The 14,036-nt window shown below is 46.6% G+C and overlaps 1 protein-coding gene across 4 annotated transcripts in view; it reads left to right on the forward strand.

Annotated features, from left to right (window-relative positions):
• Positions 1-14,036, forward strand: part of FOXN3 (forkhead box N3) — a 209,491-nt gene that overhangs the window by 66,830 nt on the left and 128,625 nt on the right. For all 4 annotated transcript variants that reach the window (XM_053944509.1, XM_053944510.1, XM_053944511.1 and 1 more), the window contains exon 3: positions 7,253-7,809. In XM_053944509.1, coding sequence (XP_053800484.1) covers positions 7,267-7,809 — 543 coding nt within the window. In that variant the 5' untranslated portion in view covers positions 7,253-7,266. The remainder of the gene's footprint in view (positions 1-7,252; positions 7,810-14,036) is intronic.

Consider the following 14,036-nt stretch of genomic DNA (forward strand, 5'->3'; position numbering starts at 1 on the left):
AGCCCATTAGGTGTGTTACCTCTGTACAGGGCAGAGACTCTGGCTGTTCTGGTACTGTTCCAGGAATTCAGACACGGCTGTTTCTCTGTCCCAAAAGCAAGCATAGTGCAAAAACCAAAACCAGGCTGGTCTGCTGTGGTTAAAAATAAAGAAGTGTTGATACTGCAGGAGGAGAATGCTGAGAACAGGAGTTGTGAAAGCGGAAATGAATAAATACTGTATTCATGATTTAGTTTTTATAAGTTCCCGAAGGTGTCCAATGTGCTTGTGCTGTGTATGAGATTAAATCCATTGCCTCAGAGAAAACAGAAGATTAGAAATATCAAGACTGATGAGGACACACCAGTCATTCTGCATGGGGTAAGAACTGACAAAAAACGAGATGGTCAGTGTACAGGTGTCAGGTGTCAGGGCCTGAGCTGTGTCCCACACTGAGGGTCTGATTGCAAGACTCAGCAGCCCTGTCCACATCACTTTTTGAAAAGTACATCAGGACCCTTAAGAATTAGGAGGGTTTTTTTGGACAGCTGTGTAATTCTAAATCCTAATGAGCAAGCTTTGCTGGCAAACTTGCAGCAGACTTCAGGGAAGAAATCTGACTCTGATGTAGAGAGAATAAACATTGACAAGGACACCAGTCATTAAAGACATGGTAATTGGAGACCAAGTTAGGAAGAGGGGCTTAAAGGTGAGGATAAATACTGCAGGACTGTTGAAGTGTGGCAGGTGAGGCCAGAAGGCAGAAAGTAGAAGTATTTAACAAGGTTATGTGACATGGTGTCCTGCTTTTGGCTGAGACAGTGGTGTTGTATTTTTGGATTCAGTATGAGTATCATGTTGGTAACACACTGATGTTTTAGTTGTTGCTGTGCAGTGCTTGCCCTAAGTCAAGGACTTTTCAGTTTTCTGTGTTCTGACAGTGAGCAGTGCACAAGAAGCCAGGAGGGAGCATGGCCAGGACAGGGGACCTGAACTGGCCAAAGGAATTTTCCATACCATACAGCATCATGCCCAGTATATAAACTGTGAGGGAATTGACCAGGAGGGGCCAATTACTTCTTTACTTCTTAGGGATGAACAGGACATCTGGCAGCAGGTGGTGAGCAAATGTATTGTGCATTATTTGTTCCTCTTGGGTGTTATTCCTCTTTCTGTCTCTTACTATAATCATAATTTTTTTTTTTAATTATGAAACTATTCCTATCTCAACCAAGAGTTAAGGGTTTTTTTGTTTTGTTTTGGTTTTTTTTTTTTTTTTATTCTGATTCCTCTCCTCACTGTGTGTGTGTGGCAGGGGGAGCAAGCAACTATGTGGTATTTAGTTGCTATCTGGGGTTAAACCACGACACATGGTCATAATACTAGCAAAGAAAGATGTTCCCAGCAGGGATGGAGATTGAGGGGGGAAGATGAGCCTCTGAGCCCATGACCCTTGCTGTGCTTGTGTGCTCGATGGCTTGTGGGAAATTTTCAGGGATTCCAATCTAGAGGAGGATAAGAGATAAAGGAGTATAGAGAGATGGCTGGAAATCCTCATTAAATAAGATACTGCAACATCTGCAGTTGGTATTCTGAAATCTGAGTGGAAAGATTAGACTGTTGTATATTAGCCCACAAGGCTAAAGTGCAGCTCTGCACTGTTGGAACTTCTAATCAGCCTTCAGTGCGGCAAGTACTTTGGTCTTGATGTATAAACAGTTTCATCTGTCAGTGTTGCAAATCTTATGCTAAATGAATTAGTATTATTGCTGTCTCAGAAATGGGGAAATCAACACCTTAATAAATTTGGGGGATTACCTGAGATTACAATGAGTATTTAGTTACTTGAGGACCATACATTAGTTGTTCTGCTGCTCCTGTAGTCTCTAAGCCGGCGGTTAATGCTCTTTCAATGGAGCTGCATGAGACTGTGTGCTCCTTTCTTAAATTAGTTGTAGTAGGTATTCCAGCAAAGCGTCAGAAGTTGGGGAACAGTCTTCCCAAGAGGCAAGATAGTAGTGTTTACACTGTTGCTGATATTTTAGTGCTCTGCAAGTCACCAGCTGTTGCTGTTGAGCTCAGGGGTAAGTGGGAGCCAGCAAGAGGCTGCCCTGTACTGCTGCCTCTCATGGGACACCTCAGCAGGGAGCGTCTGGCAGCCCTCTGACCCAGCGGGCAGCCAGTCCCCCTGCTCTCCTAACCTTCTCCGCCACCTGCTGCTGGCCCTTGTGCTTGATCATGCCGGCTTTTCTGTCTACACAGCAAATGTCTCACTGTGGCCCTTCAATGCAATCTCTAGTGTGCACTCTGGGGAAATTCCTACCTGCCATGGAAAAGCCAGAAAATTCTGAAACTGATCATATTCCACCAATATTCATGGGGAATTTGGCCACTAATTCTGAACTGAGTTGAAGAGGATGCATACATAATGTATTCAGGGTATCATTTTCTTTACTTACTACCCTGCATCTCATGAGGCTTCCCCCTTCTCACTTCAGAAATACTTCTCATTAGCTGAATTCTTCTTGGTAGTCTTTCAAGACACTTGACTTTTACAAGTGATAATAAATGCAATAAATCTCCTTGCTTGCCAATAAAGAGGCAAGTTGATTCACTCAGAAAAATGTCTGAAGCATTTGGAGTAAATTCAGGTGGGGGGAGTTACGACTTGATAATTTATTTTGGGTTTGAAACCAAACGGCCATTAGATAAGAGCTGCGTAAACTAATGGTCTTGCTGACTGTTGGAGTGTTAGGGCTGGTGGAGTCACAGGGCAGGATTGCCAGTGGGTAATGATGATACTCTGGTGCCTGATAGGTATTCTTCCCATTCTGCAATTCAGCTGCTGGTGTGTCTTCTTGAAAATATGCAAGAATGTGAAATAGCAGTTCACTGGGTAGGGGAGGGAAAGCTATCGGCAAAAGAAGTCTTAGCTAGTTATGACAGGAATTTCCAGTTACAGAGAATCAATGAAATGCTTCTTATCCCTGCACTTTGAGAATGAGGTGCTTGCCACTCTTATCTAAAATTGGGAATTTTGTGAGTGTTAAACAGATTAAAGGAAGTAACCCATCCATTGGGAAATAATGCAAAATTCCCTAAAGGTCTTGAGGCAGCTGTTCTAACTTTTCTAAATAAAACAGCTAAAATGTTTTCCTTCCTAGCTTAGTGACAATTTATGTGTCCAGGGAGGACTGCACTGGGAAGGATACTTGTGTTTCTGACTTAAGTGATATTGTTTATACGTTTCTGCAGCAGGCATTTTCTATAGTGGAAGGAGACTTTATTTTATAGTACGCTAAATCTGTGAGCGTTGTTTACCCAGAGCGGAAATGTTTGATATTTGTGGACCAGCTACAAAACAGTTTCACGTACTTGTTTTGTGAATAGACAGCCATAGTTTAATTTTGTGCTGCAAATCACTGAAGCTACTTGAGATCTGGCATGTAACATAAAGGAGACTGTATGTTCAGCTAGTGCTGTCTAGACTGGACAACTTCTTTATTTTTAAATCAAGTTAGTTCCCTTCAATTAATTCAACTAATGGCAAGGGTTTTTTACTCAAGTTAATACTAGTTATGTCAGAGTATGATAGCAGAGGAGAAAACGCACCATATTTCCTAATTGAGTCAAGCCTTCTTTTAAAGCAGATTTCCTTCAGGAAATATCTCCCCCCCCGCCCCGTCGGCAGTTACTGCAGATTTCTGCAACACGGTTCTTCACTGTGCGCCGCACACACAGCAGTGGCCGTAGTTTCCCGATGCCCGGAGCCAGCAGCAGAGCCGCCGGGCGGGATCCCGCGCCTGCCGCTGCCCGCACACCCCCGCAGGGCCCGGCTCCCGCCCACACTGCGGGGCAGGTGCCTGGCTCCGGCCGGCGGACTCGTGTGCGCCGCCGGGCCGGCAGGTTCGCCCGTTTTCGGCAGGAATTACCTGCCACTGGGAGGGTGTTCAGAGATGCTTCCCCCGCTCCTCTCGCGGGAGAGGTAGAAGCAGGGCTCCGCTATGCTAAGCCGTGGGCTCCCGGGGCTCGTCAGTGCCTTCGGTGTACACCGCGGTTCAGCCGGGGTCGGCCTGGCCGGGCGGGGGGAAAGGAGACTCGCACAAGTGGGAGCGCCGCGGCTGCCGGTTCTCTGCGCATCGGGACTTCCCGAGCGCCTCCCGCCCGACCTCGGACACCGGCCCGGCACGACCCGGGCGCCGGGCGGGGGCCGGGGTGGTCGAGCGCCCTGCGGGGGGGCACGGCCGGGACCCCGCCGCCGGCCGGCAGGAACCACCGCCCTCCCCCACCGCCGGCGGCCCTCCCTTCCGCGGCTTCTCCCGTCGCGGCTGGCCCAGCCCACGTTTTCCCTCTCTCCCCTCCCTCCGTGGTCATGTGTCGCCTTTTTTGTTTGCAGTGGAAACAATTTCTCGCTCTCGGGCTCGCACCGAGGCGGACCGCTGCCCGTCGGGAGCGCGGGGCGGGCGTGGGGCAGTCGGGCCCCATGCAGGCGGCGGAGCCCCGTGCGCCGGGACCCCCGCGGCACCCCCGGGGCTCGGGCTGAGGCGGGGGCGCGCCATGCCTGGCTCCGTCAGATGAAACTTTGTGCCACTGCCATGAAGGGACCGCGGTGAAACCGCCGCCCCCCCGCCAGGTAAGTTGCCGCCGTTGTTGTTGTTGTTGTTGTTGTTGTTGTTGTTGGCGGGGGTTGCGCGGGGCGGTGCGGGCCGGCCGCGGGGAGCGGCGCGGCGCAGTCCCGCCCGGCTCGGCCCGGCCCCGCGCCACAACTTGGTCGGGAGTTGGTGCGCGGCCCGGCGTGCGCGCCGCCGCGACCCCGCCGAGCCCGGCCGTGCCCGCGCCGCGGGGCCGCGCCCGGCCCGAGCTCGTCCCGCCGGGGGGGGTCCCGGCGGCGCCCGGGCCGGCACCTCGGGGCACGCGCGCGCACGTGCGGCGGGGCGCGCGGGGCCGCGCGGCCGGTGACACCTGGCCGGCATTGGCGGGGCGCGCGGCGCGCGCCGCCCGGCCCGAGCAGCCCCGGTCGCCTGGCAACGCCATTGATTGGCTGCGGCCGCGGCCAATGGGCGCCCGCCCCCCCTCGCGGCGGGTGCGGTGGGAGCGCGGGCGGGGGGCCCGCCCCGGTGCGCCCCCCTCCGGCCGCGGCGGGCGCGTGTGCGGGGCGCGTCTGCCGGGGCTCCCGCGGGTTAAACGCGTCCGTTCGGGTTAAACGTGGGCTCGCCGTGACCGGCGCTCTTTTGTCTGCCGGTGGGGCGGCGCTGCAGCTGCCACGGGCCTCGCTGGCAGCCCCCCCCCCCCCCCCGCCCTTACCCCCCCGTTGTGGCCCCGGTCGGGCTCCGCCACCGCGGGGACTGCCCCGGGCACCGCGTCCGCCCGCGGCGGCCCCGCTGGGAGCCGCTCTTCGGCCGGGCGCCGCCGGACTTCCGTGCCGGCTGTCCGTGCCGGCCCGAGGGGGCTCCGCGGGGCCGCGGCCGCCCGGTAACCCTCGCTGCCTGCAGCGGGGGGAGAGAGACAGACAGGGGAAAAAAAATCATGAAGTGATACGGCCCTTTGGGAGGATACTGGCAAATAAGGAAATTAAACAGAAAGAGAGCAGCGTGTTGTCATAGCAACAGTGCAATTAAATTACTTTACTGTCAGCCATCATATAATTTTCCTGTTTAGAAGCTCATGGGACGGAACTTCCATTTGGAGTCCAAGTTAAGTGTGCCGCTTAGGTAGGCAGTGCCAGTGCCCCTGGACGCTGGCGATTCCCTTGTTTACTTTGTGCTTGCGCTGGATGCAATTTTGAAAACTAGGAAGTGGGGCCGATTCAAGTTTGGCCTCCTGGTGTTTACATCTGCCTCGGTATTTTTTCCTTTTCCAGATACTTACTCATGTAAAAATGCACATTTTCACTGAAGATGTTGAGTGTATTGATGTGCTTCCATGCAGAAAAGTTCTGTGTGTTTCATTTTTAGTAAATATCTGCTTTGGTATAACTTTGTTTTAGAAAGACCCAAAGAACTTAAAAGTTTTTGGTTTTGACCATTTATGACAGCTAAATTGAAGTCCATTATTTCTCTTTCCCATAATGGCTGTGTTGCTCTATTTGTCCTTGCAGACAGATAGTTCATTCTGTTGTTACCTGTAGCTTTTTTTGCCTTTAATTTATGGTATCGACTCTGTGACTGCATGACTTCAGGTAACTGCTGGGGTTACGTTTTAGGTACAGGGAATCATTTCGATCTTGTTAAGTGTTTGTGCAGAACGTTTCGTCCATTTAAATTCTGTTATTAACTCCATCCAGTTTTTGTTCCGCATCTGTTCACGTCTTCAGAGCTAATTCCTGGCAGTTTGACTGTTTGTAGAAGCTAAAGGAGCCTGTCTCCTGCTTCTGAAGCAGAATTGTTGGGCTCATCTGCTTCTCTGGAATTGGGCAGGGGCCCAGCTTCACTTTGCTTCAGAAGTGCTCGGGTCATGCCAAGTATCAGTGCTCACAGGTGTCCCCCCAGGGCCTGCTGGTGCAGTACCCTCTGCAGCTCGCCCCACCTCTCACAGGCCATTGTTGAGCATCACAGAGGTCTGGTGTTTCTGACTCTTGTTTTCTACTGCATTTGAAATAAGTTCAGCTTATGTTAAAATCTTCCCTGTTTACATACATTTTTAAAGTGCTCTATTGCTCTGGCACTTGCTTCCCCATGTTTTGGCCCTGGGCCCAAAACTACCACATGTTGCTTTCCTTCCTACTTTCTCCTGACCTTGCTGGTTTTGAAGTTCTGCTCTCATTTCTGAGTTTTGGTGCAGCCAAGTCAGTATGGATGTTTGTCTGCCTGTGCCTTTAGCCGGCGTGATTTTAATCATGGTGCTGTTGTATTGTCCTCAAATGTGAAACAGCTGAAATTAATCTGAATCAATTGGCCATAAGTCACTCTTACTATTTTTTAAATTCACATCCTTATTAAAGTGATACAATTGGGGTATTCAATGGTTTGAGAACACTGCTTCCTCTTTAAAGAGACATGGTTTAGAATTTCCTATGTGGGGCTTCATGTGCATGCAGAACTGAGGTTTGTCTGGATTATCATCTTATTCCATCAAGTGAAATTTCTTTCCTTGTACTTACTTTAGATAATTTTATTCAACAGTTGTGGATGCATGTTATGTGAAACTGTCATGTTTAATGCAGATGGCAAAAGGCCAAGTGACCAGTTAGGGAAAAGCTGTCAAATTGTTATACAGGAACTTTTTATGAGCTAACTTTTCTCTTTCTTCCTTTTCTTTGGATTCACTCTGCCAGGAGCTGCTGTCTAAATGGGTCCAGTCATGCCTCCCAGTAAGAAGCCAGAGGGCTCAGGAATTAGTGTTCCCAGTGGATTGAGCCAGCGTTATCAAGATAGTGATTTATCAAAGGCACTTCATGATGATGAGGACCTAGATTTCTCTTTGCCTGCCATCAGATTAGATAAAGGGGCCATGGAAGATGAAGAACTAACTAATTTGAACTGGTTACATGAGAGCAAGAACTTGCTGAAAAGCTTTGGGGACTCAGTGTTAAGGAGCGTTAGCCCTGTTCAGGACATCGGTGATGACACGCCGCCGTCTCCTGCCCACTCTGACATGCCCTACGATGCCAAGCAGAACCCCAACTGCAAACCTCCTTATTCCTTTAGCTGCCTCATATTTATGGCCATTGAGGATTCGCCAACCAAAAGACTGCCTGTAAAGGATATATACAACTGGATTTTGGAACACTTTCCGTATTTTGCAAATGCACCCACTGGATGGAAAAATTCTGTGAGACATAATCTGTCCTTGAATAAGTGTTTTAAGAAAGTGGACAAAGACCGAAGTCAGGTGAGTTTGGAACTGTGGGAGCCTCTCTGGCTCTGAAAATATTCACCTGCTAATCCCAGAATATGTCCTTAACAGTGGAGTATAGAATGTGCAACCCTGTGCCTGGTAGTGTAGTTGATTAAGTTCAGAGAGCCAACGTTTCTTTAGCATTGCTCATTCTGATTTTATTAAATTCATTGTCTAGACATCTGTAAGAAAGTGTTCGGGATGTGTGTGTGTGTTTTCTCCCCCCAGCTGGTGTCTTCATGCATAGTGGTTAAATACTGTTTTTCGTTATCATGCTGTGGTAATGGTTTCCAGCTATACTAGATGAATGTAATCATGTTATAAATAGGCTGCTTGCTGTTCTTGGCTTATACAAATGTATAGTCAAAGGGTATGCCTTATGTAATAGTCCATCACTATTGCCCTGGTCTGTGTTGTAATCCAAAAAAACCTTTTCTTTCTTTTATACAAGGAGGGTAATGGTGATGAAGCTTTGTTCCAGTTCAAGTGAGTTTTAGAGAAACTCTTCAAAGAGCAGAGACAGGTCTGGGATCAAAGGTGAAGGTTACCATTCACCAAAATTTCTGGCATTCTTTGAGCTCATATAACTTCTGCAGCTGGGGCAGAGCAGAAGCCCTGGAAGCACATCTTTGCTTTCTGATCTCGGTTGTTGCCTCCTCACTTCACTGCTGATTCCTCAGCAATGTCTGCAGGAAGAGGCTGTGTGCAAGGAATGGGAAAGTGAGTGGAGCAGTGGGGGCAGTCCCTTGCATAGCCTTCTACTCTGTCAGTCTGCCTGGGAGCAGGAATCAATTCCCAAAGGGGACCTTCTGAAGAAGCAGTGGACTGGATGAATCTTTGGCAAAGTATGAGTATACTGATAAAAATACCAGCTTGCAGATTAATTTCAGAGGCCTTCTCACCGGTTAGGGAAATAAATAGCAGGTAAAATCACATCACTCATGGTCTGTCTCTAAAATTGGCTGAAGATCAGAAAGTGAACACTTTCCCCTGGCAGAACTCAGCTTTTGTATTTCAATGAGTTAAATGCTTTGATTGTCTTGTAACTTGTTACCCTGAAACTAGACTTCTCTTGGTGGTGCTGTTCTCCCTATTTTGTGTGCAATTTAACTTCAAAAGCTCTGGAATAGAAGCTCAAGTAACTCTTGAGGAAGAGTCATATACTATTGTAAACTAGCAACTTTTCATTTTAGATGAGTTAACTTTATTTTCTACAGAGCTTTAATTTTTAAAGGATTGACATGTCTATCTTTCTTTTCTTTCTTTTTAAAAAGTATTATTACGTAGAATCCACTGTTCCTATATTGCTGATCACACACTGTATATTTGTATTTTTATAAATTAATTGCTGTGAAAACTCATGTGTGAGATGAAAAAAAATCTCTTCCCGAACTGGATCTTGTTTTGTGTAAGCAGAGTCTTAAATTCTGGTTTGGAAGTGAGACTATAATGACAATGCCACAACAGGCTTTTATGACCCTGTTCCAGACTCTAAGAAATCTTCATACAATGCATTTAAAAAACCACCAAAATATGGTAACTGGCAAGGCATGTGTTTAACTCAGCTATTTGTGTTTTGTTCTGACCCTCTTCCTCTGTTTACAAGTTGACTATTTAGAGTTCAGCTTCCTTCTGTGAGAAGCTTGTCTTCGAGTCTGTCTGTCAAATATCCGGCCATCCACTGAGCTCATCTGAACAATGCCACACTGCACTGCTGCTCCATGGGGATGTGGCGCAGCACGATGCATGACTGGTCACCCACGTCTCAAATTCGTGATTATGGCCATGGTTACATAGCTAGACAACAAGGTGTGGTGGGAGGCCTTGCCTGTATGAATCACAAGGTGGAGTTTTATTAATTCCAGGAAAATCACAGATTTTTAGAAAGAATTTCTTCTGCTTCCTGAAGATGCTAATAACTGCAGGTAGCTAGCTTTAAGGTGAATGAAAAGGGAATCTCAAATGTAAAATGCACCACAGCAGGTCATTCAAATCCCCTGCTGGGTTTTTTGTCGTGTCCTGGCCAAGGGATGTGGTAGACAGAGTTCTGAGTGCAGAATTGGCCCTGGGTCAGAGTTGCTGAATCAGGTGCTTGACAGCTAATTGCGGACTTGGAAAGCAGTAAATGTCAACTGATGGCTTTGAAAATACCTTCATGTGTGCACACACACTTGGGCTTGATTCGGTACCTTGCAGCAAATATCTCTGCTGTTAAGAAGGAAGGTATCCATCTAAAGGGTTCTCTGGTTTTGGTATGGGGCTTGGGGCAGGGGAAAGGAGGGCTTTCATCTCTAAGGAATCATTTTATACTACTTCTCCTTTGCAGACAGTTTTTGCAAATTGCAGGGTTGGGGTCTGCCTGTTTTACTGGTTTTACATGGAAAAAAGAAAAAAACAGCATTTAGCAAATGGCATGTTATGAAATGCTAACAAAATGGGCTCTGAAACGTGTACAGTATGGAGGGAAGGAATTAGTCAGTGCTGGGAATTGCAGGCATTTGCCGGTTGATGTGCGTTGACACATTGTGAGAAGCTAGAAGCTTTTCCTCTCATAGTTGTGCTTTCCAGTGTTTGTTTATGTAGCCTTTCAGTAATCATTTTTCTAAAAAAAGTTCTGCTGAACACTTAATTCTTTTTTGAACTCCCTCTGCATAGTAGTTTTCATAGTCTTGAGTTCCACTAGTTTATATTCATGGGGCTAAATATGAATCTAGTAGTCTGCAGCTTTTTCTGCCTGCATATGAATTCTTGAATTTCCTGATGCGAGATCATTGTAATGGAGAGGGAAAGAAAAAAAAAAAAAGGACAGGATTCATCACTTTTTTTTGACTTGCCCTGTCCTGGTGCTTTTAGGTCTGGTGTGGAATGTGGAAGAGAGGATTTGATTTTACATTGCTGCTATTCCACATCAGCTGCAGTGCCATCAGGCTTACCTGGCAAACCAAAAGCCTGGCTGTTCATGGAACTGCAGTGGGGCTGATGTGGACCGAGACAGAGCACTGGGCTGAAGAAGGGAAAATGCTGAGCCCTTGATTGTACAAACCTCTTTGCATTGAGCTCAGCAGTTTAATAATAGTTGGCCAGAGTATGAAGTTATCACATGATGGGGAGTAGATGTGGAGTTCCCTGGCTTTGTTTATACTGCCAGACCTGTGAATTCACTTGTTCAGATTAATCCTATTGTGAACGTACAGATCTAAATGTCCTGTAGTTTGTGCCCCACTTAGTACAGCCCGTTAGTCCATGACTTCCCTACCATCTGGTCCTTGGCTGTAGAGAGGAATTTTTCTTGTATATGTGTCTCCATAGCAACGAGTTTGCAGTTGATATGGAAAGTAAGCAGTTGCCCTAGCAACGGAGTTACTGATGTGGCAGCTTCTCTGCTTGCAGGGAAAGGGCTAAGCTAGTTCAGACCCATTATGTAGGTTTGCTGTGATTATAGCTATGCCCACTAGTGCTGCTCGAGCTAAGGGGCAGCTGAAAAATTTTGTTACAAGCCCTATTTCTGCCTCCCTTGAAAATCTGATTTATTCGTATAGGGATTCCTGCTTTGAACAAAGGCTGATAGGATTGTCTTTCCAGGGTGTGTGATGTGCTTGTGCCTTTTATGAATTTAAACTTCCTCAGTCATCGTTATCAGATGAGGGGAAATGATGTTTGACCTTGCTGGTTTAGCTGCAGTATTTTTGTCTCCGTGAACAGCCCATGGTTATAAAGGTTGGAGCTTTTGTCCTCATGCTTCTCTCTGCTATTTTTTCCCTGGTCTCTGCATCCATCCTATCAAGAAGGCTTCTCTTTGTGTCTGCTCTGCATTGTCTGAGATAGGGAAACACACACATGCTGTGTGCATGCTGAAGAAATTCAAGTATCTGAAAGGTTTATTTGGCACTTATGCTGAGGGATGTCTCAATAAAAGTGTAATGAGGGTAAAGGATATGTTTATGGGGATGAGAGACAAAAATTCTCCTCGCTTGATGTGGAAGTTATTCTTAGAAGTACGTGGTCCATAACTGGGTCACGGAGATCCAGCCAGGCTCCTCCTCTGTCTGGAGCAGGCTCTAAGATCTGAGGACTCCTGAGTGGTCCTTGAGCTTTGCAAGAGCTGATGTCCAACCTGTCCTCCTCTAATGTGCTGTCTCTCATAAGCACTCTGCCAGGGCATCTTGACAGGAGCTGTGGGAAACCCTTTGGGCATGGGAGACTTTTCAGGAGTGCCTCCTGCAAATGTCTTTCCTCTGATGTGATAATATCTAGGCTTTTGACAGTTAAAATCCTGTGGGAAGATCAGTGCTAGCTGGAGTGAGAGGAAAAGGACCCTGCTTGTTCTTTGTTAGAATCTCCTGATCCAATCTGCATATGCACAAAAGCGAGGGAGACAGGACCCTGTCCTCCCTTTCTTAATGTCAATGAGGTTTCCTGTGAAAGTTCAGTTTCGGACTGGAGATAGGAAATAATCTCCTCTGTTTTTAATGTTATCACCTAGACTGATCCAAATAACACAATTGTCAGAATTTCACTGCATTTATAACATCTGGGGAAGCTGAAGTGAAAAAATACCAAAAATCAAGCCCAAGAAAACAACCCCTCAGATTCATGTTAAAGGCTTCATGTGACATGGACTCCATTAAAAAATTAATTTCCTAAATAAGCTGGTGCAACTGTTAATTTAATTATTAAAAGGATATTTTGTGGTTTTGAACTGGAATTTGCCTAGTTTAACTTGAAATGCATTTTTTTATACTTTCGTCTGTCATACAAAAAAGCTGTCTAATATCAGAAATTTTCTCCTCAAATTTGTGTGTAGAGAAACAAAGGTCATCTCTTTCTACAAAAATCATAAAAGTTTCTAGAACCATACTGTAAATTGAGTTGCAAGATATTAGACAATTTATGGAGAACTTTTCTTGAACCCTTTGGTTTTATTTTTGAATTGCAAACCCGAGAATTATACAGAATATTTAAATAATAGATTTCCTAAAGCTGTGCATGGAAATAACACTGTTCATTTCACTGGCTTCCAGCTGCTTGACTTAACATCAGAGCTAACTCTTTGTACAGGAATCTGCCTGCATTAACTCTTTTAGAGCTGTTCAAAGCACAAGCAGTTCTTTTCAAGTAAAGACAGGAGAGCTGGCAATATCCAGGGAGTCCTCTGAACTTTATATCTAAGGTATTTGTGTTATCTTGCTCTCAGTTAAGATAGCTTGCATGCAGGTGCCCTGCTGCGTAACTGAGGTGTTGGTTGCACAGTGACAGGCCATTGACCTACCAGGGGAGATTGGCCACTTAGGTTAAATAAACTGGAGTAATGGGCCCTGTCTGTCCTCCTCACCCATAGCAAAGATGATGCAAAGTGTGTTAAGCAGCACTGAAAGAGTGTACAAAATCAGGAGCAAGCTGTTCTTTACCCATTGGGCTTGGGCTGTGGTGAGGTTGGTGAATCCATTTCCCAGCTGTGTTTGCACTCCATTGCTTCTGACTGTTCGCTCCATCACCTTCCTGACACATGAACTTTTGTGTTTCTGTGACACACAACTGATCTAGCTGGATTTATCTTTCACTCTTCTTTTAATTCTTGAGTTGCTTTTCAGCTTAAGTCCCCAATTACAGCGCAGTCCAGGTGACAGTTGTGCCAACATGACAAGGGGAATAGAGGTGATGAGGAGGCTGGGCATTGCCAGTTGGGGTTGCTGAGACAAGCCATTCCTTACAGAAGAAGGGTTAGCAGCTGCATGATGCTTAGTTGGGTAATGGATGTAGTCCCTTCCCCGAGGTAAAGATAAAATGCAAACAGAAGTTTAAATGCAATGAGACACTTCCTTCTGCTGGAGTTGTTTGTTTTGGTTTCCCCTTAGGAGCAGGACTGTGCTGTTTGCTGTTCAAGTGGCCTGTGTTAGTGATTCTTCTTGGTGTTTTACACCAGATTTGAAGTGATCAGAGTCTGGGCTGCCATTCTCATGCATGAACCTGCTGAACCTGGCTGCCTGTTCCATTTCCTGGGAGGTGAAATTGATCTGGGGCTGTATTGCAAGCCCCTCTTCAGCTCAGACTTGGCACATCTATCACTATAAAATGAGCAGGCTGAAAACTCTTTGTATGTTTTTTGTTTAGGTTATTTTTCATTGGGCTAATTTAGCTGGATTCATTTTCAGCTCTCTGTTTAGTTCATGGTTACTGTGGTCAGAGGAACACCAGTGTCAGCACAGGCCGTAGGCTCAGCT

This window comes from Vidua chalybeata, chromosome 6 (genome assembly GCF_026979565.1).
Source record: "Vidua chalybeata isolate OUT-0048 chromosome 6, bVidCha1 merged haplotype, whole genome shotgun sequence".
Lineage (NCBI taxonomy): Eukaryota > Metazoa > Chordata > Aves > Passeriformes > Viduidae > Vidua > Vidua chalybeata.